Source organism: Dipteris shenzhenensis, chromosome 21 (genome assembly GCF_047967505.1).
Source record: "Dipteris shenzhenensis isolate YYH24624 ecotype China chromosome 21, Dip_SZ_1.0, whole genome shotgun sequence".
In the NCBI taxonomy this organism is placed as follows: Eukaryota; Viridiplantae; Streptophyta; class Polypodiopsida; order Gleicheniales; family Dipteridaceae; genus Dipteris; species Dipteris shenzhenensis.
The window spans coordinates 26580934-26608858 of record NC_141616.1 but is presented as its reverse complement, the minus strand read 5'-3'; the positions used below and the strand labels follow the sequence as shown (position 1 = coordinate 26608858).

At 46.8% G+C, this 27925-nt stretch overlaps 1 protein-coding gene across 1 annotated transcript in view; it reads left to right on the top strand.

Moving 5' to 3' along the window:
- LOC147888693 (uncharacterized) overlaps window positions 1-22561 on the top strand; it is an 80850-nt gene extending 58289 nt beyond the window's left edge. Inside the window, exons 6-8 of the mRNA XM_087392690.1 lie at window positions 21271-21369; window positions 21479-21577; window positions 21781-22561. Of these exons, the coding sequence (XP_087248816.1) occupies window positions 21271-21369; window positions 21479-21577; window positions 21781-21903 (321 nt within the window). The 3' untranslated portion in view covers window positions 21904-22561. The remainder of the gene's footprint in view (window positions 1-21270; window positions 21370-21478; window positions 21578-21780) is intronic.
- The last annotated feature ends 5364 nt before the right edge of the window (window positions 22562-27925 follow it).

Genomic DNA, 27925 nt, shown 5'->3' with positions numbered 1-27925 from the left:
AACTGAAGACCCACGGCATCTCTGACCTGACCGTTCCAGATAAGCGGCTGTCGATCGATCTCCTCCTGACAGCTGGGAGGGGACTGAATGAGACTGAGACGGAGCCGCCTCCAAACCATGAGGAGGCTACGAACGAGTGGGGAGCGGGGCTGAGTGAGCGGGGCGGAAGTGAAGATCCACCTGAGGGACGGTAGCCACTCTCCACCTCGGCGCGGGACACAAGAGCCGACTCCCTGCTGAAGTAACATCTTCCACGTCTGTCCCCCTGGGGTCAAACCGCGAATGATAAGCTTGCCTAACAAGGCCTGACTCTGAAGCTCTGGATCAATGACCCCCAGACCACCCTCAGCCTGCGGAAGAACGACTGTCTGCCAAGCAACCCTGGCTCTGGTATCTCTATGCCCATCCTCCCCAGACCAAAGGAAGTTCCGAACCAACCTCCTGAGCTGTGCCACGCTGGATCTCGAGAAGCACCAGCAGGAAGCCACATACCAAGCCGTGGCTAGGAGGACCTGGTTAACTACCAAGGCACGACCTGCAAGGGAAAGCTTAGCAGTGCTCCAGAAAGCCAGCTTCCGACGGATGGAATCTAGCACCGGGAGAAACTGCTGAGCTGGCGTGATGTCTAGGTAAAACCGAAAACTGAGAGTGGGAAATAAACAGCAATATCTTCACGCCATCGACGGAATTACATGCTCCAAAGGCTCTCCCTCACTCCCTCTCTCTGAACAAACACTAGGGCCCAGGACAAATTGTCGGGCTGGACCCCCCCGAAGGTCTTTATTACTTTTCAGAAATTCTGTTACAGAGTTCAGCATGAGCTGTCACGTAAGTCTCTCCTAAAACCTGAAAAGAATTTCCTGACTTACAAGAGCTTCAAGCCCCATTCAATTTGGCAACATGCCACTTGTCTAAAATCTAGACTAACTCTTATTACAAGCCACTTAGGGCCATTCTGGAGTCTTCAAGGCTCTCGGTCACACGAACCGCTTCCTAGGTGCTTGTCAGGCTCCCATTTCGCTTAGGAAAAATAATCCTTCCTAGTACCTGCAACAATTAATTAAAGCGCACCACCATGGTACCCATTAATTGTTAGCGCTTTGCATGCAAATAACACACTGTGGACTAATCCTAGTCACGGTGGGCGTCCCCACTGAACACATGTGCACATCTAAACAAATATATATATAAATAAATATATATATATATTTTCTCTGGTTGACCGAGGTGACCGAGGTCAACACTCTTGATTATAATTAAAGAGCTTCGACCAAAGGTCAAGGCGCTTTAATTATAGCCAAGTCTCTCCAACCGAGGTTGGCACATCTTGGTTAACCGAGGTTAACCCCTCTTGGCGCGTGCCAAGTCTTGTTGACCGAAGTCAACATTCTCTGACCGTAGTCAGGTTTACTTGACTGGAGTCAAGTATCTTTGACCGTAGTCAATCCTTTGACCATTAAAATGACTCTTTGACCGTAATTAACACATATAACATTCTTTAATTAAGATCAAATAAATGGTCAACTGTACTTTGACTTAGGATATTTACATTGTGGTGACATCCCCTCGGCTTCTATTCAGTTGACCTCAACTGAAAAGCTTCCTTGTAAACATCCAAAAGCTGTGGATGATCGGATAACATGTCTTCGTCCATCCACTTGGCATCTAATGCCGTATAATTCTTGAATTTTACAAGATACCTGTAAAATTCCTTACCCTGAGGGCCTTTACGTACAGTATGGTACACAATTTGCTCTGGCTGAAGGACTTCCTCCAGCTCATCCACTTCTGGTGGATCTTCTGATACTGGTTCTGTAGGCTCTGGTCCTTGAAATTTCTTTAGAAGACTCACATGGAATGCATTGTGAATCCTCCAATGCTCTGGTAATGCTAATCTGTATGCAACCTCATTTATTCTTTCTGTAACCCTGAAAGGGCCATAGTATCTGGGAGATAACTTTGCATACACTTTCTGTTTGCCTTTAAACTTGCGGAGCCTAGCTTTTTCAAACTTTAAAAGTACCCAGTCCCCTTCCTTGAGATCCAACTGTCTCCTATGTTTATCTGCAGCTCTTTTATGTTTCTCTTGAGACCTTTCAATTGCTGTCCGGACTTGGCTGTAAGCTGTCTGGAGGTCTCTTACAAACTGATCAGCTGCAAATATTTCATCTTTAGTCCTCAATATAGGTGGCAAAATCACCTTCCCATATATGACTTCAAAAGGGGCTTTCCCTGTAGAGCTATGTACTGTATTATTGTAAGCAAACTCTACTAACGGTAGGTACTTTTCCCAGTCTGAACTTTGGTCACCCACGTAGCATTTCAGCATATCCAAAATGGTAGAATTTGCTACTTCACTTTGACCATCTGTCTGGGGATGGAAAGAAGAAGAAAAATTCAGATTCGTCCCCATGTTATCAAATAAAGCTCTCCAGAATAGACTGGTCATTCTGGGATCTCGATCACTAACAATGGACTTAGGCATACCATGATGTTTAAAGATCTGTGCCATAAACAACTTAGCCATATGATCTGCCTTTATGGTTTTGCGAACCGGAAGGAAATGAGCTTGCTTGCTGAATCTGTCTATGATAGTCCAAATCCCGTCATTCCCTGACTTTGATCTTGGCAAATCAAAAATAAAGTCCATTGTAATATTTTCCCATGGTGCCTGAGGCACGGGAAGAGGCATAAGTAGGCCAGGTGCCTTGTGTCTATCATATTTCATTTTCTGACACGTAAGGCATTCAGTAACAAACTGATGTATATCTTTGCGCATTCCTGGCCAAAAGAAATACCTCTCTAGTGCTAGAGTTGTTGCTGTAATTCCTCTATGTCCAGCATAGGGAGGTGCATGGCATTCCCCCAAAATCTTTTTCCTCATCTCCTGGGTGATGCATAGGCAATCATCTTTCATTAAATACCCATCTTTCAGGGAATAGTGACTGGTGGGTTGCCCTTCTTGCATCTGCTGTAAAATTTCACCAAAATCAGAATCATGAACATATTGTTCCCTCATGCCTTCCAGGTCCTGATGATAAGCAATAGTTACATTATTGACCTGGGGTCTTCGGGACAAGGCATCTGCCACTCTGTTCCGAATTCCTGGAGTATGGACAATCTGAAAATGATACATTGACAGCATGTTTGCCCATTTCATATGCTTCTCTGAAAGCTTGGTCTGAGTCAAAAAGTATTTCAGACTTTGGTGATCTGTTTTGACAGTAAAATCTGCACCCAAAAGATAGTGTTTCCAAGTATGGATGGCATGAATTACAGCCAATAACTCTTTCTCATAGATTCCTAAATATCTTTCCGCATCCCGAAGTCGTCTGCTTTCATAGGCTACTACATGGCCATTCTGATGCAATGCAGCCCCAACACATTCTCCACAAGCATCACAATCCACATCAAAAGACTGATACAGATCCGGAACTACCAGAATAGGCTCTATAGTCAACTTTTCCTTGAGTGTATTGAATGCTTTCTTCTGTGATAATCCCCATGTGAAGGCTGCATTTTTCTTAGTGAGGTCATGTAATGGAGCTGCGATATCAGCAAAATGTCTGATAAACCTTCTGTAGTAAGAACACAAGCCTAAAAAGCTTCGAACTTCATGCACAGTTTTCAGCTCTGGCCATTCCTGAATGGCACGGATCTTCGCTGGATCCATTTGTATCCCGTTCTTGGATATTATATGCCCCAGATAGTGGATTTCTTCCAGGAAGAATTCACTTTTCTTGCTGTTTGCATAGAGCTGATGATTTCTCAGCTCTTGAAACACTATAGCAAGATGTTCTCTGTGGTCTTCCTCTGTCTTAGAAAAAACTAAGATATCGTCAAAGAAAGTACCCGTAAAATGCCTGTACTTCCGGAAGATGCGATCCATCATTCTATTGAATGTGGCTGGAGCATTTGTCAACCCAAAAGGCATCACTAAGTATTCATACAACCCGAATGTTGTGCGGAATGCTGTCTTATGCACATCCTGAGGCTGTATCCTCACTTGGTGGTAGCCACTCTTCAAGTCTATCCTGCTGAAAACTGAAGCTCCATTTAACTGATCCAAGACATCATCAATACGCGGAATAGGGAATCTATTCTTGATGGTCATTTTGTTCAGTGCGCGATAATCAACACACATACGGAATGAACCATCTTTCTTCTGTACTAACAGTACAGGGGAACAAAAAGGAGACGAACTGGGCTGAATCAAGCCTTTGGACAGCAAGTCCTGTACTTGAGCCATAATCTCCTCTCTCTGAGTCGCACTGACTCTATAAGGGGGTCTGTTTGGTGGCTCACTACCAGGCATTAACTCTATCTGATGATCTTCTGGTCTCTCTGGGGGTAACTCCCCTGGCAGAACATCAGAAAAGCAATCTTTAAAGTTTACCAAAAACTGAAACTTATCTTTGTCTGCATCATTCATTTCAGCATGCATATCAGTCTCTTTTTCTTTTACAAAAACCATGTACGCAGAAATTGCAGACTTTATTGCTTTACCGCATGAAACATCAGATACAATGGGGATAGTGTCCCCTTTATTCCTGGCAATTACACGCTGATTTTTCCCCCTATGTACAAATTCCAGCACTCTTTCAGGAAGAGTCAACTTCACTGCCTTGCGGTGAAACCAAGGCATCCCCAAAACTACATCATAATGTTTCAGTGGAGAAATGAAGAAGTCTTCCTGATCCACATAACTTTGAACATGTAGACGGAGTTTCCCTATCAAGGGAGTAACTGGCACAGGGTTCCCACAAAACATTTGATCGGCATCCAAAGCCCTGCCTAATTCTTCCGTCTTTATTCCCAGCCTCAGGGCTAGATCCTCTGATATGAAATTATTAGTAGCCCCTGGATCAAATAAAATTAGCGCTTGCTGGTCTCTAACTTTGCCCCATGATAGCAGCAATTCTCGTTCTTCTGGGTTCAAAGCATGACCCAGTATATCAGGAATACCCCCCGCCATTGGCTTTTGCGGTCCTCGTGGCTTCTCTGCCTCTTTTCCCTTCGATGATGAAGGCTTTTCTGGGCACTGGGCAGCCACATGCCCCTCTTTACCGCACCTGAAGCATTTCCCATCTCTACGGAATTCCGCTATCTGTTCAGGGGTAAAAATAGATTTGCCTTTATAGGTCTTTGAGAACTGAGTACCCCTCGGCTTCTGAGGCTGAAACCCTTTCTTTTCAGCCTTAGGGGACTCTTTCTTTTCTGATTTTATAAAATCAGATTTCTTTTTATCAGCACGTCCTGCATGCAAGGATGGCACTGTAGATGGATCTTGTAGCGGTACAAGACTCGCTACTGAGGCTGAATGCATAAGATCTTGAATATTCTTTGCCCCCAAAGCATTCACTACTGCCTGAATTCTTGGAGTGAGACCTGCTCTGTACTTTCTCATCTGGGTACCTTTGGAGATCTTTTTGAACGGTGCAACCTGCAAATAAGCATCCCAGAACTTTTGGTTGTACCCATCCACTGTATCTCCTGCATCCATGTGCAAGCTGTCCCAGTCTTGAAGAACATGGTCTCTGAACTGTTTAGGCATGAACTGCTGGTAGAAGGCTTTCTTGAAGCCCTTCCACTTTCTTGGGGCTGACCCATCTGTAGTCAGTGCACTCCACCATGCACTAGCCGTTGCTGTTAAGTGTAAGCTGACCATTCTTAATTTGGAGGATTCTGAAAATTTCTCTGTACCAAATGCAGCATCAAACTGTCTGATAAACTGCAATGCTTTGTCTGTATGACCATACTGTCCATTGTAGGTCATAAACTTGACAGATTTTCCTCCCTCTTTAAATTCCCTGGTCGCTTTGGAAGACTTTCTCTTCCCAGACTTCTCGTGTTTCCTTCTTTTCCTGGATGGTTTATCTGATAAGGAAGAAGAAGACACAGAAGTCGAACTCGAGGTAGACGGTGATGGACTAGGAGATCGGTGACGATGCCTCGATCTCTTTTTACTATGGGACCGTCTCCTATGAGATCTATGAGATCTCTCTCTCTCTCAGACTGTACACGGGAGTGTGCCTCTGGCATTGGCACGTCATATACTGGATTAGGCATAGTCTCTGCTGGAAACAAATGCTGAGCCCTGGGATCCCTTTTAAGATTTTCCAGCTCTTGTATACGAGTGCGTACCATTTGTTCAAATTCTTGTTGAGTTTGTGGCACATTCCTCTGTCTTGGATGCACATCCCTATCTTGAGAATCCCACTGGATAGGTGATTGATCCATATTCTGAGATCTGCAGATTTTCTCACACTGTGCAAGTAATTAATGCACACTACGTTTGCTTTTCCAACAGAAAAGGTACCTCAACAAGAGGTGTTTTGCATTCACAATCTATGCCAGTACGGGCTGTCAGTTCAAAGCATGTACCCACACAGTTGCCAAAGCATCATCAACTATGTTGCCCTTTTCTGGCTGCTGCAGATGGCTTCAAAAGGCATCTGTTTTTCCCTCTTTTTACTGTTCAAAGGCATGCATTTTCCTTTTTCTGCAAATCTCTGTTTTCTCTGCTTTTCTCTGGTTTTCTGCTACTTTTCTGACAGTAAAAGCCTGACAGGCAAGAGAAAATTGATAGCCAAAACTGTCTCTGCAACTGTCTCTTTTTTTTTTTTTTTTTGGTGAAAACAGTAACCAGATGAGTAACTACTGGTTACATTAACCAGATCAGTCCTGTTCTGGTCTGGTTAGATGACTGTAACTTGGCCACTAACTGAACCAAACTGGGTAACTGCACCAGTCCAGTCTGGTTAGGCTGTCCTCTGACCAAATCCCTGACCAGGGTCAGCTAACTGCAGTTAGTTTGAATAAGGTCACACTAACCACAGGTCTGCCAGCCTGGCTGCCACGTGTCAGTGTGCCACGTGTACTGCCACGTCATCAGCCTGCACATGCTACCACGTCAGCATCCAGACGTGTCTGCCACGTCAGCATCTGTGCATGCCACGTGTCTGCCTAGGTGGCACCCTGGCCACATCAGCACAGCCAAAGGTTTCAAACCTTGGCTATGCAAGAGTCATCGCGCGTCGCGCCCGCATCCTGATGACCTTTACAGCACCTACGTCCGTGCAGGGAATTCGACGAAAGAACACCTTCACCCTGTCGCTCCCGTCTGTCCGACTGCCTTTTTCATTAGTGATTTTAATATAGGCATTCCGTCGGTCGTCCGTAAGCGTACAAGTATTGTACGGCGATCTCTATGAGCATCTTTGGAAGGCAATACAAATTGCATATGAAGTCTTTCATATTCCCGAAAGAACACGACATCACTTTGCTTCTTGCCTAACTAAGCATCGATGACGACTTTCCCGCCATATGCTCTCCGTCAGGCGCATCCTTACTTTGTCTCGTTGCAGACTCCAGGCCTCCCAGCTAGCTCCTGTCCTTTGCTAGAATCGTCACAGCCTTGAGAGGCTGTGAGCCTACGCTCTGATACCAATAAAACCGAAAACTGAGAGTGGGAAATAAACAGCAATATCTTCACGCCATCGACGGAATTACATGCTCCAAAGGCTCTCCCTCACTGCCTCTCTCTGAACAAACACTAGGGCCCAGGACAAATTGTCGGGCTGGACCCCCCCGAAGGTCTTTATTACTTTTCAGAAATTCTGTTACAGAGTTCAGCATGAGCTGTCACGTAAGTCTCTCCTAAAACCTGAAAAGAATTTCCTGACTTACAAGAGCTTCAAGCCCCATTCAATTTGGCAACATGCCACTTGTCTAAAATCTAGACTAACTCTTATTACAAGCCACTTAGGGCCATTCTGGAGTCTTCAAGGCTCTCGGTCACACGAACCGCTTCCTAGGTGCTTGTCAGGCTCCCATTTCGCTTAGGAAAAATAATCCTTCCTAGTACCTGCAACAATTAATTAAAGCGCACCACCATGGTACCCATTAATTGTTAGCGCTTTGCATGCAAATAACACACTGTGGACTAATCCTAGTCACGGTGGGCGTCCCCACTGAACACATGTGCACATCTAAACAAATATATATATAAATAAATATATATATATATTTTCTCTGGTTGACCGAGGTCAACACTCTTGATTATAATTAAAGAGCTTCGACCAAAGGTCAAGGCGCTTTAATTATAGCCAAGTCTCTCCAACCGAGGTTGGCACATCTTGGTTAACCGAGGTTAATCCCTCTTGGCGCGTGCCAAGTCTTGTTGACCGAAGTCAACATTCTCTGACCGTAGTCAGGTTTACTTGACTGGAGTCAAGTATCTTTGACCGTAGTCAATCCTTTGACCATTAAAATGACTCTTTGACCGTAATTAACACATATAACATTCTTTAATTAAGATCAAATAAATGGTCAACTGTACTTTGACTTAGGATATTTACATTGTGGTGACACTAGGCCAACCTGGAAGCCAAGGTATCTAGCTGTCTGTCCACGTGGAATCCATCTGAAACCCAGAAATCGCCCCCACTGAGAACACGCCCCTGGGTCTGTGAGAAAACCAACTGATTTGTTCCAGTTGATTTTCGCACCAGCGGCCGAGCAGAAAACCTCCAGGGCCATCCGCACCCTCTCTAGCATCCTCTCATCGTCCTGGACATAAAGGGCTGTATCATCTGCGTACTCCGAGTCCAGAAGCTCCGTGTCCTCCCGGAGTGGAAGGCGAACACCCCTGAGCCCTGTGGACCTCGCCCGAAGGTAGTAAGTCATGGCCTCGGCGAAGAAGAGAAACAGGTAAGGAGCCAGGGGACAGCCCTGACGTACTGATCTCTCCAAGCTAAAGCGCTCACCCATCCTGCCTCCAATGATGACTCTGCTAGACGCTGTCCTGTACAAAGCTGATATACCCTGAATCCAACCTGCCGGGAAACCTAGCCGCTCCAGAGTCCCCTCCAAAAAGGACCAGTCCACGCGATCGTAGGCCTTCTCGAAGTCGAGAAGTAAAATGGCAAGGTGTGATCCGCTGTACTGAGCCCACTCCGCCGCCTCTGAAAAGGTGAAGACATTATCCAGGATACTGCGATCCTGGACAAAGCCTGTCTGAGTGTCATGGACGAGGTCTGGAAGTAGAGGCCGAACTCTGGCACTGATCATCTTGGCGAGGATTTTGTAGGCAGTGGTAAGGAGAGTGATCGGATGCCACTGGCGGATCTCCTGTCTATCTCCTCCCTTCGGGATGAGGCAAATCAGTCCTGAGGAAAGGCTCTCTGGCATCTGACCGCTGCTGAAAATCCCCTGCAGCGCTGCAAGGAGGGGCTGATGGATCTGGTCCCAGAAGGAGGTGAAAAATGCTCGGGATAGCCCATCCTCACCTGGGCATTTCTGTCCGTCGATAGCCATCAAGGCCTCCAACATCTCATCCGAGGTGAACGGCGCCAACAACGTCGCCTGCATGCTAGGCTGGACCAGGGATGGAATGTGCCTCCACACCTCCTCACGGGCGCGACTAGCACGAGGGGCAAGCGGCTCCTGCTGGAAGAGGGTCCTGTAGAAGTCAGTGGCCAACCCCAGGACCTCCCCCGGATCCGTAACGATGTGACCATCCGCTGTCCTGAGACTTCGAAGCTGATCACCTGCAGCTCTCTGGCCGTGCGTCCTGAAGAACTCCCTGCACATCCGGTCACCCTTCCGGGCCCAGAAGGAGAGAGAGGCGTGATAGGAGAACTCGGAGCGACGCTGGAGGGTCTCCTCCAGGAGGGCTCTGGCTCGAAGGGCCTGGATCCGAAGCTCCTCCGAGCCCGGGGAAGCCTGCTGAAGTCGTTGAATGGAGGCGAGGTCCCTCCGAAGAGCTCTCTCTGTGCCCCACCAATCCTGTCGAACCTGTAGGGCTGCGAGCTGGCAGATCTGGCTGGACTCCTGCAGAGCCTGCGCGACCGAGTCTACCAGATCCACGCCCTCCCCCCAGTCTCTGTCCCAAAGACTGCAAATGCTGCTGCGCACGTCCACTCTCGAGAAGATGGAGTCGGGAATCCTGCATGATCGGGGGGGAGAGTCTGGGCTGCCGAATCTAATGATAGGAGCACAGGCGCATGGTCGGAGAGTGTCGTCCCTGGAACTATACCCGCCTGGCCGCCTCTGCTGATGGCCCAATCACTGACATAAAATCTATCAAGCCTCTCCAGGAGTCTGCCTCCTTCCCTGCGGAAGCCCCAAGAGAAGTCCAGGCTCCCGTGCCAACGCCGGAAGGACGGGTCTCTCCAACTGTCCCTCCCTCCTGTCGCGAAGATGAAAGAGTCCCAAGCTGACTGCTCTGCCTGAGCCATACCTGTGAACTCCGGATCTCTGCCCTGCTGGTCCTCCAAGGTCTCCAGGTTGTTGAAGTCTCCTCCAACAATCCAGGAATCCATGTCTGAAAGAATCCCTGTAAGTGTTCTCCAGAAGGTGGCTCTGCACCGGAGGTCTGTGGGAGCATAAATGTTGAGGATTCCTATTTTGGATCCCTCCAAATTCAGGCCTACCCAAAGGGCTCGGCCTGGGATCAACGTGCCGTGACCGAAAACTTCCTGGGCTAACTGCTCGCACACGGAGGTACAGACACCCCCACTCCTCCCCTGTGCGCCGATCGAAGGCTCCCAATAAGTGTAGGAGCGTCCAGGGAGAACCTTCCCGCAGCTACGGGAATGAGCCGCAGAAAGCTTGTGCTCCTGGAGCAAAAGTACATCCAATCGACCAATCACTGCAGGCTGAAGTTCCTGTCGCAAAATGAGCTTCCTGGGACCACGGGTGCCCGAAGAGTGAAACCCGTTCACATTCCAGGATACAAGGTGTAGGCTCATGGAGAGGGATGGGGGGCTGCGAACAGCTGTCTGCTCGCGGTCGAAGTCGAAGAAGAATCAGACATATCGGAGTGGAGGCGCTGCCGCTTATGAGAAGGTTTGGAGGGGGAGACGGGGTCGTCCTGCCCGTTCTTCAACACCTTCAGCAATGGCGAGAGGCCTCTGGTGCCATGAGCAAATGCTTTCTCGAGCCAGCTCGAGATCTCTGAAGTGGTCATCCCGTAGAAGGTTCGGAGTTTCTGTTGGGACCAAGCTCTGACATCTTGGGGAAGAGGCCATGACAGGGGGGGTCTGAGGATCACAATCAGTCGGAAACGTTTGGCAGCGCAACGCCACCGCAAGCGCACATCGCCCTCGGACCACTGAGTCTCGAGGAGCTGCCCACCGGATGGGCGTATCCAAGAGCAAATCTGGGCGTGTGTCTGCTCTCTGAGAGCCTCCCAGACCGAGTCGTCTGTCCAGGTCTCGGTGCCATCGCTGAGGAACGTGAAAGCGAAGCTAGGGCCATCCCTGGGAGCCAAGGCAGCAATCTTCCCATCCGCCCCTTTGCGGAGCAGGAAGATACTAATGTCGAGACAAGCCGGGAAGGTCCCAAGGTCGGCCACATCCAGGTAGTCCCAGGGGCCAGATCTGTAAAAGTCTCGAGGAAGCTCTCTCTCCTGGAGCTGAGACCCAGCTGAGTCTGCCACTGAGGGGCTAGCGGGAAGGGAAGCCTGCTCCACTGGTGGTATAGACTCCGGGTGTCCTGCCATCGGGGGGGGAGGGGGAGGAGGCTGCGGGATAGGCGACTCGGGCTCCACGGAGGCGACTGGCGGAGAAGGTGGAGGAGGTGGAGCGGGGGCTGCACTCGGCTGGAAAGCCGACGGTGCAGCTAACTCTGTAGGAGAGGCGAGGGGGACAGGGGGGGGAGGGGGATGGGGATGCATCTGGAACTGGGGCTGAGGGGGAGGAGGAGGAGACTGAGGAGGAGGAGGCGGGGGCTGAAACTGCGGGTCGGGCGAAGGGGGGGGAAACTGGGGAGAAGGCTGGGGGGTGGGAGAGAGGAGGATCTGAGGCTGTGGAGGGCGGGCTGCCGTCGAAGAAGAAGCTCTCCCAGGTCCCTGGGGCAACTGCCTGTCAGGTCTCTGGAGTGCTGCTGCAGGAAGGGTAACCTCTGCCTCCTTGCCTTTATCCGAAATCTTCTTGTTCTTTCCTCTTTTCCTTCGAACCTCGGTCCAACCGCCCACTACCTCTGGACCAGGCTCCGACTGCCTCGGCTCCTCCTGACGTGGCTGTCCGGGGGGGGGGTGGGGGCGGAGGGGGCGGGGGCGGGGATGGTCGAGACGAGCTGGCGAAGCGTGGACAAGCAGCCGCCAAGTGCCCAAAGCCGTGGCACCGCAGGCACTGACCTGGCTGTCCGGTGACTATCATGCTCTGGGTGATGCTGCCGGCACCTGTCACAATCTCGATCACTGCAGGGAGAGTCGCAGGATCCGCCACAGCCACACGGACTCGGGGAGCTCCTGCCGTGGTCACCGCGTCGGCAAAGGTGTTGTGCATAACCCAGCCAAAATGGGAGCCCAAGTCCCTGACAATCGGCCGCAGCTCAGTAGCAAGCCCTGGAAAAACTAGTGTCACTGGGTGGCGAGGTATACGGAACCGAACATCGAAATCCGCTGCGCTGAAACCACGGTACCACGGGACTATCATGATGATCTTCCCATCCACCGATGTGGGGGAACCGGCAATCAGATTGCTCGCAGCTTTCTCATTGGAGAGTTTGAGCCAGAAGATGCCCCTTCCCATAAGGGCCACCTCCTCAATATGGCCATCCTCTAGCAGGAGAGTGGACTGGAGCCAGTCCCTGATGGTAGACCTGGAGGGGGAGTGTCCAATGACTCTACCGTAAACAGAGGTACGAGCAAAGTCAATGGCTACCTCCTGAACACGAGATTATTGTTGCTCTGTCAGAATAACGCGGTAGGCATCTGGAGAGGGAGGGTCCGACTGGGCCTCCGGATCCGGGCAGGGGGCCGCCATACCGCCAAGACTAACTGCAAGCTTCCGATGAGGAAAAACAGGCTGCCACCCAAGAAGGGGATGAAGCGGGATGTGGAGCCTGGGGGTGAGGCGGGCGAGGCGAAGTGAGGGGACGGGGGGGTCGAAACGGAGGGCGGGGTGAAGGCTGCGGGGTGCGGGGAGTACGGAAGGGCGCGGGAGGGCGGGGGGGGGCGGGGTTGGAATGGCGGGGGTGGAGGGGTGAAGCGGGGGGCGGGGAGAGCGGAATGAGGCGGGGGCGGGTGAAGCGAGGGGGTGAAAGAGCAGCGAGGGGACGGGTTGGAGCGGGGTGGATGGCGAGGGAGCAGCGAGGGCGGGTTGGAGCGGAGGCGAGGCGAGGGCGAGGGCGGGTTGGAGCGGAGGGGGCGGGTTGGAGCGAAGGCGAAGGGGTGGGTTGGAGCGGAGGCGAGGCAAGGGCGAGGCGGGTTGGAGCGGAGGGGGCGGGTTGGAGCGGCGGCGAGGGGCGGGTTGGAGCGGGGGCGAGGGGCGGGTTGGAGTGGAGGCGAGGGGGCGGGTTGGAGGAGGGGGGCGGGATGGAGCGGAGGCGAGGGGGCGGGTTGGAGCGGGGGGGTGGGAAGGAGCGGAGGTGAGGCGAGGGGCAGCGAGGTGGCCGGCGGGGGGGGGGGAGGGGGGACGGGGTCGAGGGCGGAGGGGGAGGGGTGGAGGTGGTCGCGGCGAGGGGGGAGCTAGGGGGAGGTAGGGCTAACGGCGAGGGGGGGAGGGGAAGCTCGCAGGAGCACTTCGTGTTCAAATTGCTGTGATCCCTTTGTGAGCCTTTGTCCAGGGACAGTCAGGCACAAGCTACGTAAGTTAGTCTCTGAGCCTTAGGTCAAGTAAGAAGATCAGTTCTTGTTGACTAGTACCCATTGGAGAACAGTAGGTTAGTGTTTCCATCTTAGGTTTAGTGATAGGTCTAGGTCCAGCCTAGGATAGGAGCCCTTCTGGGCCCCCTCAGGGCTGGAACATATGAAGGGGAATGGGCTGCTTATATAGGCTTCCCTGCCCTCCACCGAAGGTGGGAATTTATGGGGAAAAGGGCTGCAAAGCCAGCCCTAAACAGCCGACTAGAAGTCGGCCTGTTTAGGGCAGGTTGGCTCAGCCCCAGCCCCCTATTTAAGGGGGAGCCCCTTGCCTCATTTCTCATTCAGTTGTCCCAGCACTTCAGCCTCCTACAGCTCCTCCTCTGCCCCCTCTGAACAGTCTGACACTCACCCCCAGTGGCCCTCTGACCAGCCTCAGCTTTTGGCATCAGTTCAGCCCTCTGGGAAGGTGTTCATGCATCGCATTAGACGGGGAGTCGGGACAGCGAACGGAGTAAGGTTTGGGGTCTGTTTCAGCAGCTATTTTCAGTTATCTTTAACAGTTTTACACAGCTCACTCTCAGCTCTATACTTCAGTCATATCTCAGCTCTCTTCTAGGATCTATCACTCCTAGATTTCACTCTCTCACTCACGCAGTAACTCTGCATTCCGGTGGACAGCACAAGCCTCTCCCTTACCTTGCAGAAGCGCCCTACATCGTCAGTGTGGACAGCATCAAGGTCTTGGTATTGGTCGGCATTGCCTCTCAGGTCTTTGGGTGGTTTGCTATACGTGTACATAGTGAGCTCTTTAGAAGCGCGTTTCTGTGCTCTCTCGAAGAGTGTTCTTTGTATTTCTCAGTTCTTCAAGTATGAAGCAAATTCTCCCCTGATTGGGGGAGGGAGTCCTTAGTGGGTACAGGGATCCAATTGGTTGTCGACTCTACTCTCTCTCTACCCTCATCTCCTTTCTCTCTGTATGGTGGATTACGCTAATTCCTTGCTAAAGGTTTAAAGAATGTCTTGCTACGAATTACACAATCAGATTATCGTTGCATGTTACATGTAGCCAACAAAAATGCACTTAATGGCCTTATCATTCAGCTTGCTTTTCAAATTGACTAGGTATACGTGCATAGGTTGTGCAACCAAACGCCTTAAGGTAGTCCAACTTGGGTTTTCTATTCCCATCAATTGATGACAACAAAATCCTCCCAACTTCCTTCATAGGGTATGAAGAATTGTTGGCACAAGACACCGTCTTGCCAACTGGAGCAGGTTGTAAATATGTAAACAAATTCTTCTTTGAAGTAATCTGCCCGGAAGCCTCACTATCAAAGTTCAAACTGCAGCTGGAGCGTCACTCAGACTGAGTGAGGCAACCTTATGATTGGCATCACACTAGGCATCATAACTGCAGACAACAAAGGATCAATATTCACCCACAAAGTCTGCTAAAGGACTACCCTTGTTTGCATATGATGAACTGATACTGTCATTGGGCTTCCTTCTCTTTCCTTTCTTTCTCTAACCTCTACGTACATTTATTGATGTGCTATCCAGGCGTCTTGCAATAATGGCATTTCCTCTTCTTTTCAGGGTTTTTTTTTTATGAAAGTGAGTGGACTGTACTACTAGCCATATAGAAGTATGAAAAGGCAAATAAGACTCTGGCAAAGAATTCAGAGTTGTAGGACAGAAGATGACTATCAAGAAAACCGTCCTAAGATTCCTTAGTGGAATGATTTGACATTGAATAAGAACGGATGTGAGGTATGATGAACCAAGCCAACGAGTGACAAAGCTTGGAGATCTCTGATCCTGAGTAGGAGCAGCAAGTGTAGTTGGCCTCACCTCAGCTTACCGCATGTGTATCAGGGGGATTACCTCCTTGCTGAGGTGTACTAGACGCAAGGACTGCATCTCTTGGATGGGCCAAAGATTGTGTTTGTAATATTCTTTACCATAAAACTCCACGAGGAATAATTGGTCCCATCCAATTGATCCTCTTGTCCCAGATTTTGATTTTCTGATTTTGAGCCATCTTCAGAGATAAAAAGCCCTAAAAAATTTTATGTGCTGTGAATTATACTGAACCAACAAAAATCATTGTTCCACAAGCCAATGCTTGGCGAGGCAAATGCTTTGTGACTGTAGCAGTTTAGAACTGAAAGGACTGAACTGATGGAACAGGTAAAAAACACTATAGTGCTTCTCTGATTTCTACAGCAAAAGTACCAAAAAAGAATGAAGCTAGAAAGCCTGAACAAAAGCAGGGTTTTTGACCTCTGTTTAGGTAGCTTCAGAGTAAGATCTGTGCAGAATCAAAAACTGCCCCAAAAGTGCACTGTTTGCTGTAGACTCCTTGAACAAAACAGCTCCAAAGGCATCCAGATGACAGCAGCAGGCAGATACAGCTGTTACACAGTTAGTATGACCTTGAAATGGGTGCTGCTTGCTTTGAAATGAGTTTGCAGCAGGTTGCAACTGCATGGACAGCACTGAATAGCTGCGCACAGTCCAAAATCTGGAGAAAAGCTGCAGAAATGGCCTCCAGCAGCAGGGCCTGGCTGGCACGAGTGCTTTTGAGGTTGTAGGCAGCGTGTCTGAAAACCCTAACTCCTGCAGAAGTGGAAAACAGCCAAAAAGCTGGAGCACAGCAGGTCAAAACCAGAACTGAGGCTGCAGAGCAGATTTTAAAGGTATATCAGCACCGATATAATGTAGAGTGCCCCGAAAACAGCAAGAATGCTCCAAAATACGAGAGATGGGGGGAGTGTAGGGCAGAATCACGGGGAGGCTTTGATAGCAATGCAAGAGGTGGAGATGGTGGAGCAAGAAAAAACATGGAGCTCTATTGAAATGAAGTTGCAAGAATGAAGTTACAAAGGGATGTCAACATGACAAAACCGTACAAACCTAGGTTAACCTAGACTAGGGTTAAAATTCACACAAAACTAAACTCGACTACTAATTGTGGATAGGGGAAAGAAACCTTAGAAGGAAAAGGTTTCATAACCCCCCTAATTAATACATTGGCCACACCTTCATATTATAATATTTCCAACAACAGACCCACGTCATTCATTGAAATCATCAATAAAAGTGAGATAATACCTAGCTCCGGAGAATGATGTGGTAGACATATTCTCACATATGTCAGAATGAACCTACTCCAACCGAACATTGGCTTGGCGTGTAGCCTCCTTCGAGAATTCCACTGAGTGTTGCTTGGCCTTCATGCAAGGTTGGCAGACCTTTCCACTGTCTACAATGTCTCGTAGTTGATGTGCCCAAAATCTCGTGCCACAACTTTGAATTGTCTCCATCCACGTGGTCCCACAATGCCCTGACCTCGAACAACCCATGTTTCTCCATCCTTGTGCCACGTATCCTTCGATTGGATCAAGTCTTCTTTGGCAACAAATTTTGTGTTCATCTTGTTCTTTGTGACTTATCTAACCAAAAGCAGATTTTTGCATAGATCGGGCACATAGAGAACCTTTTGTAAGTACCTCACCTGAATCTGTGGTGAATGGAATGCTCCCAACCCCTCTACTAAGCAATTCCTGTTGTCTTCTACAGTTAGAATCTAGATGTACAGATTGTAGCACCTTGAACCAATTCTTGTTGTTGGACATGTGTCTCGAGGTGCCGCTATCAACAGACTAGCCATCAATGTCCTCACTCACTGCATGAGGTGAGTATTTCTCTATGACTAGGAAGAGCTCCTCTTTTGTAACATTTGCTGAATTCTGACTTTGACTCTTCTTTGGATTTGTTGCTTGCCTTCCTCTTTGGTGTTATTTTTTCAACGTAAACTAGGTTGTGGCAGTAGAAACACTTTGGATCCCGATTCCTTCTTTGTTGTCCCCACTGTGCTTTAACTTGTTTTCCTTCGAGTCGCTAGCATCCTTGGGCTTGCCTTTGTCGGGCTTACTCCTACTGTCTTTCCCTCTTGCAAGGAAGGCCTTGTCACCACATTTGTGTTGTATTGCTTCTCTCGAGCTTCCTTCTAGAGCAGCTAAGGCCCAAGCTCTTCAAATGTCATTGGAGTAGACCGTTGTCCTGTTATCATGATCCCTTTGAAGCTTTCGAGGAGAGAGCCTAGTACAAGCATGGCCAACTTGTGTCCACTTTGTGCCTAATTGTAGCCAATTGGTCCCTCACAACCTTCACCTTAGTGAGATGGTCATAGATCTGTCCCTGTCCTCATACTGAACAATAGATTATGGAGGGGAAGGATGCGTGATGTGTTGTTTGTTTCATAAAGATCCTTTAAGATCTCTTCTAGACCTTTGTCACCATATTCGCAAGCTGGAGTGGGGTGTCACGGGCATCCGCAAGCTCGTGGACATGCTGGACTGCCACGCAGGCAGCCATCGTAGCAACAGCCACACAAGAAGCCATGTTGATTGCCATGCAGCCAGCCACATCAACAGGTAGCCACGTGGACTGCTGTACAACCCAGGGCAGACCCAAGTACAGACAGCGATGCAGGCAGGCAATAGCGCGGTGATGTCAGCACAAGCACCACGTCATGGATTGACGTCAGCAGCCACGTGGCAGGTCGGGGCCCAGCAGCAAGTCGGTGTACCAGAAGACCTTTAGTTGGTGCAGCAGTAGCCTGAGTCGGCCATTTCCAGGCCCAAGGGGGCCTATAAAAGGCAGTCGATTGGTCCCTCATTTCTCATCCACTTCTGGGCCTTCAGTGCTCAGCAAAAGCAGGGTAGCCCTTGGCCTACAGGGATCATCAGTGAGGATTCACACAGTTCTAGTTTCCATTACAATTTTGTAGTGAGGGTTTCATCCCTTCATACAATTATATTCAGCCCTTTGGGCATTCATACATTTAGTTATATATTTCCTCTTCGGAGGCCTGCTATATTCTCTCACTCACATCCAACGTATTGAGTGCATCGTTTCCACAGCTCAATCAGTACTGAGCAGGAGAGAGAGTGAGCCAGTGTATCTCGTGCTACATGGGGTATGACCAAATATATAGTGGTGCTGATTGTCATGGAAAGTCATCCACATCTCTTTGTGTCCAATCTCGCACATCTACCAGATCCGCTGGTGTCACGACTCTTATATTGGATCTGTCACGTCCTTGGGCTTCACGTTAGTTCCTTTGGTGATCTCCTATATGAGCTGTGCAACCAAGTGACTGCATAGCTTTACCTTCCAGATGGGATAGCTAGTCCCATCCAAGTTCCCACTTTCTCCACGCTAGGAAGAGGCATGCGAGAAGCCATTTGCAACCTCCTGAAAATGACCTTAGAGACTTTGAACTGAGCACAACATTGAGATTAATTCAACGTTTCTGTAGCGGGAGATAGACTATCCTCACTCTCTCTCTTGCTCAATACTAACTGCAACTGCAAGATGATGCACTCAATACACAAAGTGATGCTGTGGATGTGAGTGAGAGAATCACAGGGAGAGAATGTAGTGGACCTCCGAAGAGGAATATAGATACAATTGAATAATGAATGCCCAAAGGGCTGAATACAACTATATGAAGGGGCTGAAACCCTCACTGTAAAACTGGAAGACTAGACTACCTAGAGGAGGTGAATCCTCACTAGATCCTTGAAGAAGCTGAGGCTACCCTGCTGGTCTGCTGCGGGGAGGCCTGTTGACTGTGCTGCTCTGAAGGCTTGAAGGCCTGAGGAGTGGATGAAGAATGAGGGCAAAGGGTGCCCTTTTATAGGCTGATAGGTCAGCCTGGCCGACTTGGTCAATGCCGACCGTTGACCTTGGTCGGCTGGTCAACTCCGACCGTTGACCAGGTCAGTTCAAAAGCCAACGTCGACCAAAACTTTTTGACCAAAAAGTCAACTCTGCATTTTTTGACCTGCGATGCCGTGGCGTTCACTGTTTGCTGATTGCTGATTACGCAGGGCTGCCTGAGTGGCTGTATGGACGCTTGTGTGGCTGTTGACCTGGCTGCCTGCGTTGGCACAAGCTAGCATGGCCACGGTTGTGTAGATGCCCGTGACAGTTTCACTGATTGCACTTTCTCTCGTATCACCATGAAATAGAAACACTTGCAAGAAGATTCGGCAATGTAGTAGAGACAACAAAAAGATTTTATATTAAAGGACTCCTAGCGTAGCCCATCCAAGTTGGTACCTGCTTACAAAATTGACTCATTAGCTACAGGACCCTACAGCCCAGCTAGCTGATGACACTCGACTATGAGCTACTGCAAACCCCGACACAGTGAGCGGACTCTCATGAGGAACAACCAAGATAACGAACAAGCCACCGCGCATAGGGAAAGGGATCTTAAGCACCACCATGTCTCCATAAATCGTGAAACCTCACATACTGATTGGCCAGCCACACGTGATTGCATGCACCATGCATTCACATTGTTATTTCATGCAGTGCCACTTGCATGGCTGAATTATCTCACCAAAAGCTAGTCATGACAATCATGGCATTAACCCCCCCTTCAAACCTTAGTCCACAATGAGGATTATCCCAACATTGCTACCAATTTTGACGATTGGGTGGTTGAAGGCTACATCTGTAGTTCTCACTAATCATTAATGATTTTTTGCTGTAGATTCCAGATTTTCACTGGAATTGGAACTGTGCAATGGAATAATGCTGAAGGTTGACCTCTAGGAATGCCAAAAAAACAACAAATCAACTAATGGGGAAGAGAACGGAAGGGAAGAGAATCTTACTTGTTTGGAGAAGTGTTTTATGTAGTTCAAATGCCTTGATGTAGACCAGCCCACGTCTTCTTTGCTTCACCAGCACCTCAAAGTTCAGTCAAATCTGTTCATGGTAGTTTCTGGTAATCGTCTTGCAATTTTTGTGTGAAGAGAAAACTGCCATCCGATGAGTGGATCCTGATGTGATGGAGTGAGTTCCTTTATAAGGAGGATGCATTTGTTGGGGAGCAAAGGGGCAATTGCAATGAAACAGATAACATGATGCCAAGGAAAAATGGGTTCTTCCTCTCTTTATAAAAATTTCAAAGTCTCTTCCCTTAATTAAAAGTTAGCCTGTTCAGATACCAGTGCAACAAGCATGAACAGATTTAGGTGCCAATGTAACAAGCATGAAGACTAGGGCTGTTTACTTATCATGTTCTGCATAGTTTTTACATCAAATAGTGATTGGACGATATAGTGATGAGGACACCGTGGAAAGATGTCATAAATCGATTTACATATGTTTGAGGATCTTGTGGGATGTAGTTAGTGGATTGGCTCCATAAGAAGTGGTAGTACATATGCAACTGTAGTTCAATGAATTGGTGAAGTATATAAAAGGATTGATCACCTCTTTATGTATAAGAGGCCATAGATTGTACGACCACAGTTAGAAGTACTAGGGTGATGCCTCGATCTTTGAGTGCATGTTGTAAGGTTATTGTGAGTTAAGACTGTTATTTGGATTTGCTTGTGCCATGAAAGTAAATTAAAAGGAAAAAAAAGAGCTTTAATGCTTCGTCATTTTGCTTGTGCCATGCATGTGCGAAGATGTACTAAGGATTTTGTAGCTAGATTTTCATTTTGCGCGTGTGGATTCTTCCTATCCCATGACAGCCTGTAAAGGCCAGCATGTTAATAATTTGGAATTGCTGTTATTTAATAGTCAAACTGCCTGTGGGCAGTTTTTAATGTCTTAGAACCTTACGAGTTTCTCTTTGATATCAGCACGGGGCTAGCCTGTTACATTATAGTATTCAAACAGGATCTATGAAGCTGGTACAGTCATTCATTGATCGTGGGGTTGATGTGAACTCTTCTGATAAGGTTAATCTCTTTTTCTAATGCCTTGGTTTACATCCCCACTTCTTTTTCTAGTAATGCTTTTCTTAAACCAAGTGGTAGTTTTCTTTGATAATGACGAATAAACTTGCAGTATGGATGGGCACCATTGCATCTTGCTGTTCTGACTGGAAGGCCAGACATTGTTAAGCTTTTACTTGATTTTGGTGCTGATAAGACCCTCGTGAATAAGGTTGGCTACTTCTAAGATCCTTGAAAGTTGAAACTCACAGAATTCTAGGCCTCCTTTTTATTTCAGGAGAATATTTTCTTTAATGTACACACAGTACAAACAGCAAACAAAAAAACGAGTAAAGGCTTAATTCTTTTCTTGGATTGTGACACATGGTGGAGGAACAAGGCTTCTGTATCTATTGTGTGTGTGGCTCTTTGCAGGATGGGTTGACACCGCTCGATCTGTGTCTCTCACTAGGGAGAGCATTCAATTCCATTGAGGTTGCTAAAGTGCTAAAGAACGTGTTCAAAAGAAAGAACGAATCCACATTTCTAATGCTGTAGTGTGCTAAGCCCAAGCGCCCCAAGGGGGAAGAAAGATGTGAATTGCATCTCTGTGCTGCCAATGCATAAAGTGGCTTTTTAGGACTGTTTAGATATATAGAGACTATTATTGTCTCTTGATTAGCAATAGTAGCCATTGCTTGGTTTTCTATCTGTGTATGTACTGTGCCATTCAAAATTATTTGAAAGTTTTATGCAGAGGTTTGGAATGAATAGAAGGTGGTTCAGGCCACATATTTTACTGGTATTGGGGAAGCTGTTATAATCCAGAACTTTGGACTTTTTAAAAGTTCAGAGTTGGTTATCTAGGTTGCGGCATACATTTTATGTATTCTACTCTGCTGCCTAGGTTTCCTTATGACTGCTATGCATTTATAGACTTAGGATGAGACATGGAACAATAAAGACAGACATATGCAACTCCTTTACTAATAGTTTTGATGCTGATTTCAGCACGCATAGGCCCTTTGTATAAAGGGCAGGCTGCTTTCAAAATGGGGTAGGCCAATTTGGGCAGAATTTATTGGGGTCGAATGTATATAGCCAAGAACCAGTCACCTATATCTGGGGCATCATGCAGGTCTCTTCTCTTGCAAGGATTACAAATAACTGGTGCAGGGTATTATCACCCATGATTGCATTCTCCGTTGTATTTTTGTTGAGATGCAATCCTGTAAACCATTCTTTTTAATGTGACATGTGATTGCTTGCTTCATAATCAAACCACATCATTGTCCACGTGCTTTGCACTTGCTACATTTGAGTATTGAGAAATATGGACTTGGTGCCGAATGCCGTTAACTTGGGGCTGATTCTCATTTTGTTCATTGGTAAAATTGGCATTTTGTCTTCTATTCTCATTCCATTTGCAATGTCTCTGTTTTTTCATTTTGGGTTCCCATTATGGGTGTCACGCATGTTGCAAAACACCGTGCGGTACAGAAGTTGCTGCTTGCATACAGAAGTTGCCATTTCCAAAAGCCTAAAAACTCGATAGATCTTTGCATGAATGCTCCAGTTTTTAGTGTAGGTGGTCATACATACATACATACATGTTTATGCCCGCACACGTAGACACACGCGCATGCGCACGCTCGCATACTCACACGTACACGTATACGTGCATGCGTACACACACACACACACACACACACACACACACACACACGTGCGCACCACACACAGAGAGGCCATTTGTCTCTCTCTTCACACACACAGAGGCCATTTGTGGAAACTTATGTTTATTACAAAAAAAGATGGGTTGTGTTCTCCTTTTGTTTCCTATAGAGGATTTTCTCATTTCATTCTCTTTATAGAGGTTTTTCCTTATAGTTAAAGCTTGTATTAGAATTTTTTACCAATGAAATTAATCTCTAGGTACTAGAGTTTCATTTATTTGTTATAGAAGATTCTCCTTGTGATTCTTTCATATAGACATATTACTTTTATTCTATACTATTCTATTAGCCCTTTGCCAAAACTTGCAAGTTCTATTAATTTTGTCAAAAGCATTGCTAGTCAACTAAAAATAGTCCATCTAAATATAGAAGCTTCTCTTACATATGAAAGGTCAATGAACTTTAGAGAGAAATCCAACTTGATTGGTTGTAGTTTAATCTAGAAGGTTATAGAACTTTAAACCTTCATAGTAATCTGAAAAAGGCCAATCAATGGAAATTTCAAGAGATTAAAATCTCATTAGCCATTACTTGCTAGTGCTCTCTATAGGTCTCTTTCTCAAGTAGTCTGCAACATACTTCCCACATTCTATGTGCTATGTACCTAATTGTAGTGAACATCCATTGTTCATGTAAGAGTATATTTGGTAGTCTATCTCGTTGCCACCTTCATTTGAAAAGGTAGCAAAAAGAGCTTATGTTAGCTATGGCAAAATCGTTGGAGGCGATTGACCTTAATGCTCAATGACCATTAATTAGGTATGTAATGGTTGGTGAATTGATTTCTTGCATAGCCTTGCAGACTTAGCAACACTTTACGCATACACGTGCTACTTCCTTTTTCTTTGTCATTTTGCCTTCACTCAATTCAATTTAATCCAACTTAAATTAATCCTTCTCATTCTGCCTCGTCAAGTGCTCATGCAGTTCGAAGAGCTTGTAATCGTCGAAAACTTGTGTATCTATTTGAAAGCATCTTGATGAAATACACAACCTAGTTCTTTAGAGTTGTCAAAAGCACTACCAGTTTTTGGTAAAAATAGTACAAAAGCTTCTGTTATGTATTATAATTCAATGGACTTTTGAGAAAATTCCAACATAATAGTAAATTAGTAGGGCAAATAAAACTTTCTAATAAACCTTCGTGTGAGACAAAATGTGGAATTTTAATGGATTGACATCTCCATTTGTTGGCTAGTGCTCATATAGATCTCTTTCTCATGTGAGGTATCTCTTGTAGTTTGTTTCATTGCTCACCAAAAAAACTAGTAGAAAAAGTAGCTACTATCAACTATAGGAAAAGCTAGGGAGACAATTGACCTAATACTCAACAACCAGTAATCGGTGAAACGATTCCTTGCATAACCTTGCAGGTTCAACAACACTATCCACATGCTCATTGCTCCTTGTTTCTTTTTTTTTTTCCTTCACTCAATTCAATCTAATCAAACTTAAAATCAAGCCTTTGGACTCTATCTCTTCTCAATTAGTCCAACTTAAATCAAGCCTTTGTGGTCTTTTCTTCACTCAATTTAATCCAACTTAAAATCAAGCCTTTGTAGTCTATCTTAGTCTCAGATGCTTGAAGATAAAATCTTTTGCTTATTTGTGTTGGTGCATATCCTTGTAATTTGAAAATATTATAATTGAGTTTTGGGTGCATACCTTATCCTTGCATTATCGTCATGACTCTTGAAGTGACATATAGCTAGCTCTGACATTGTTTTTTGGCAATCTACATCTCTTGTGCAAGGTCTATACATACTCTTGAATTGCCACAAAGCCAGCTCTGACATCGTTTTTTGGCGATTTGAATCTCTTGTGCACGGTCTACACATAGCACTTGTGTTGCCCGCATTCTGTGTCATTAGTGGCATTAAAAAGAGACGTCCACCAAATCCTTCATGGTAGGAAGGTGCGAGAGGTTGCATTGACAGAAGCCTCACGTAAACATCGGCCCTTGTGGCGAAGTAGTGCAAGGAGTGAAGAAAGGCATCTTAACCGCACCCACAAAGGCTTATGCAAGATTGCCTCATTTTGATTTTAGAGAAAACTACTTCTATTAGTGATTGAAAAATCAACTATACAAATCAATAATTGAAAAGGCACTAATTAGCGCAGGGAAGAGAAAAACTAGCTAGCTATCATAAAAACTAGCTTGACCCAACTCAGCCTAGGGAATAGGGGCTCACAATCAGGGTAGCATCCAACAAATACCTCTTGTGATAATGAAATAAAAGATACAAGCAGGCCATGCCTTTCAACGGTCGCCCTAGAGCCCGAAGCCTCACTCTCCCAAAATTGTACGTAGGTTGAAGACCAGATGGTGACGAGAGTGGCTGATGGAGGAGCATGATGGCCTCCCATCACAAAATTAAAGCGGGCAACCCAGATATTCAAGGCAATGATGTTGGACATTGTTTCCCACATAGGATCCTCTCGCGAAGTTGAGGAGGAGTCGTCACATCATATGCCTCTATCTGGAAAACTCGTTGGCCCTGGATCTTGTAGGTTGGGTCAATAGAGAAAGACAGGAATGTTTGTTGTTGTAAAAAACACAAAGGATTTGACCTGGCCCGGCAAGCTATGAATGACTTGAGATCTGGTCATGTTGGAGCATTGCTTCATGGGGATTGATGCCTATGCCTCCCCAATGAATGCACAGTCTGTACGCCACCTGTATCCTCATGGTTGTTCATATTCTAGTGCAATCAACCACCGCGTTGGCGATAACTTATCCTGCACTAATCCTGCACTATTGCCATGCTATCCCTAAACTACTGTGAAGATAGTGGGAGAGAGGGAAGGAGTCTCACTTGCGACTTTCTTACATACACAATGGGGGAATACACACAAAGGTGGAGGCTGAAAACAGTTTTCCTCTTCTTAGTTGTGTAAGCCAAAAGAACTCTAGTACAAAGAAATAGAAGAACCCTACATGTGGGTCTCAAACCAAACTCAGCTGACTAAGGTGGCATACTAACTGAGCCACGAACTAGAGTAGATAAGGATAGCTGTCATCCAGCTATTATTCATGGGCGGTGTACCAACCACATCTGCAGCTAACAAGTCGGTGACATAAATGCACAACGGTCACCCTGGCATATCACGAGTGGAGCTCGATATCTCAACACTCCCCCTCGAGCCCAATTCCTGCACACCAAGTAGGTCTCTGAACTTGCGCAGCTTCTCTGCGCCCAATGCCCTCGTGAATATGTCAGCTACCTGATCCTCTGTGCTGACATAAATTAGATCAATAAGACCTAGTAAAACCTTCTTCCGCACATAGTGATAATGCACCTCAATGTGCTTTGTTCTAGCATGATAGACTGGGTTATTTGCCAAGTGTATACTGCTCATCTTGTCACAATAAATGACAACTGGCCCATGTGTAGACTGATGCATATCATAGAGTAGCTTATGCAACCAAGCTACCTCACATGTAGCCATTGCTGCACCCCTATACTCAGCCTCTGTGCTCGACAAGGCAACTGTAGGCTGTTTCTTGCTGCTCTAAGTGATTGCAGCACTCTCAAAAGAGAATACATATCCACTGGTAGATCGTCTATCTGAAATACTACCAGCCCAATCAGCATCAGTGTATCCATGCAACTGTATCTGAACCCCAGCCTCATAAAATAGTCCATACTGCAATGTGGACTTCACATACCTGAGTATGCGTCTAGCCGCATCCAAATGCGGTTTCCTTGGAGCCTGCATAAACTGACTTACCAATCCAACAGCATAGCTCAAATCTGGCCTGGTAATAGTCATATAAATCAAACTTCCTACTATGCATCTGTACATAGTAGGGTCTTCCAGAAGCTCACCTGCATCTGCGCTCAGCTTCACATTCTGCTCCAAAGGAACTGAAATAGGCTTACAGCCTGTCATCCCATATTTGGACAGCATGTCCAATCCATACTGCCTCTGCAAGAGCCGTATCCCACTTGGTGATCTAATCACCTCAATGCCCAAGAAATAACGCAGCTCTTCCAAATCCTTCATCTTAAACTTCTGCTTCAATAGCATTTTCACATGAAGGATATCTTTATCACTATCACCTGTGATGATCAAATCATCAACATAAATGACAAGCAGCATAATACCTTTCTCTGTTTTTTACATAAAGTGAGAAATCTGCCTTGGAAATCTGAAAGCCAATAGTGACAAGATACTGTCCTATCTTGTCAGACCATGCTCTGCAGGTCGGTGAAAAGTTGCCACAGAAATTACATCGTAAAGGCTTTCTTCAACCTACAAACAAACTCAGGATGAACAGCATGAACATAACCTGGTGGCTGCTCCATAAACACCTCTTCTTGCAAATCACCATGCAAGAAGGCATTCTTTACATCCATCTGATGTAAAGACCATCCCTTTGATGCAGCCATAGCAATGACTGCTCTTACAGTTGCCATCCTTGCAACCGAACTGAATGTTTCTTCATAATCAATGCCATATGTCTGTGCATACCCCTTGACTACTAATCTTGCCTTGTATCTGTTCACAGAACCATCTGCATTGTGCTTCACCTTATAAACCCACTTACAGCCAGTTTCATTCTTGTCTTTAGGCAAAGGCACCAATTCCCATATAGCATTTGCTTCCAAGGCATCCATTTCTTCATCCATGGCTTTCTCCCATTTTTCTTTTTCCATGGCTTGCTCAAAAGAAGTGGGTTCTGGTTCCTGTATCACTTTGACCATATAGGCATAGTGAATGGCTGTAAATCCATCATATTTCAGCCTATACACAGGATATCTAGCTCTGATAGACCTGCGCAAAATAGGCTCACTTCTAGGTGCTCTCAAAACATCCCTGGTCTTCCTTACTCCAGGTGT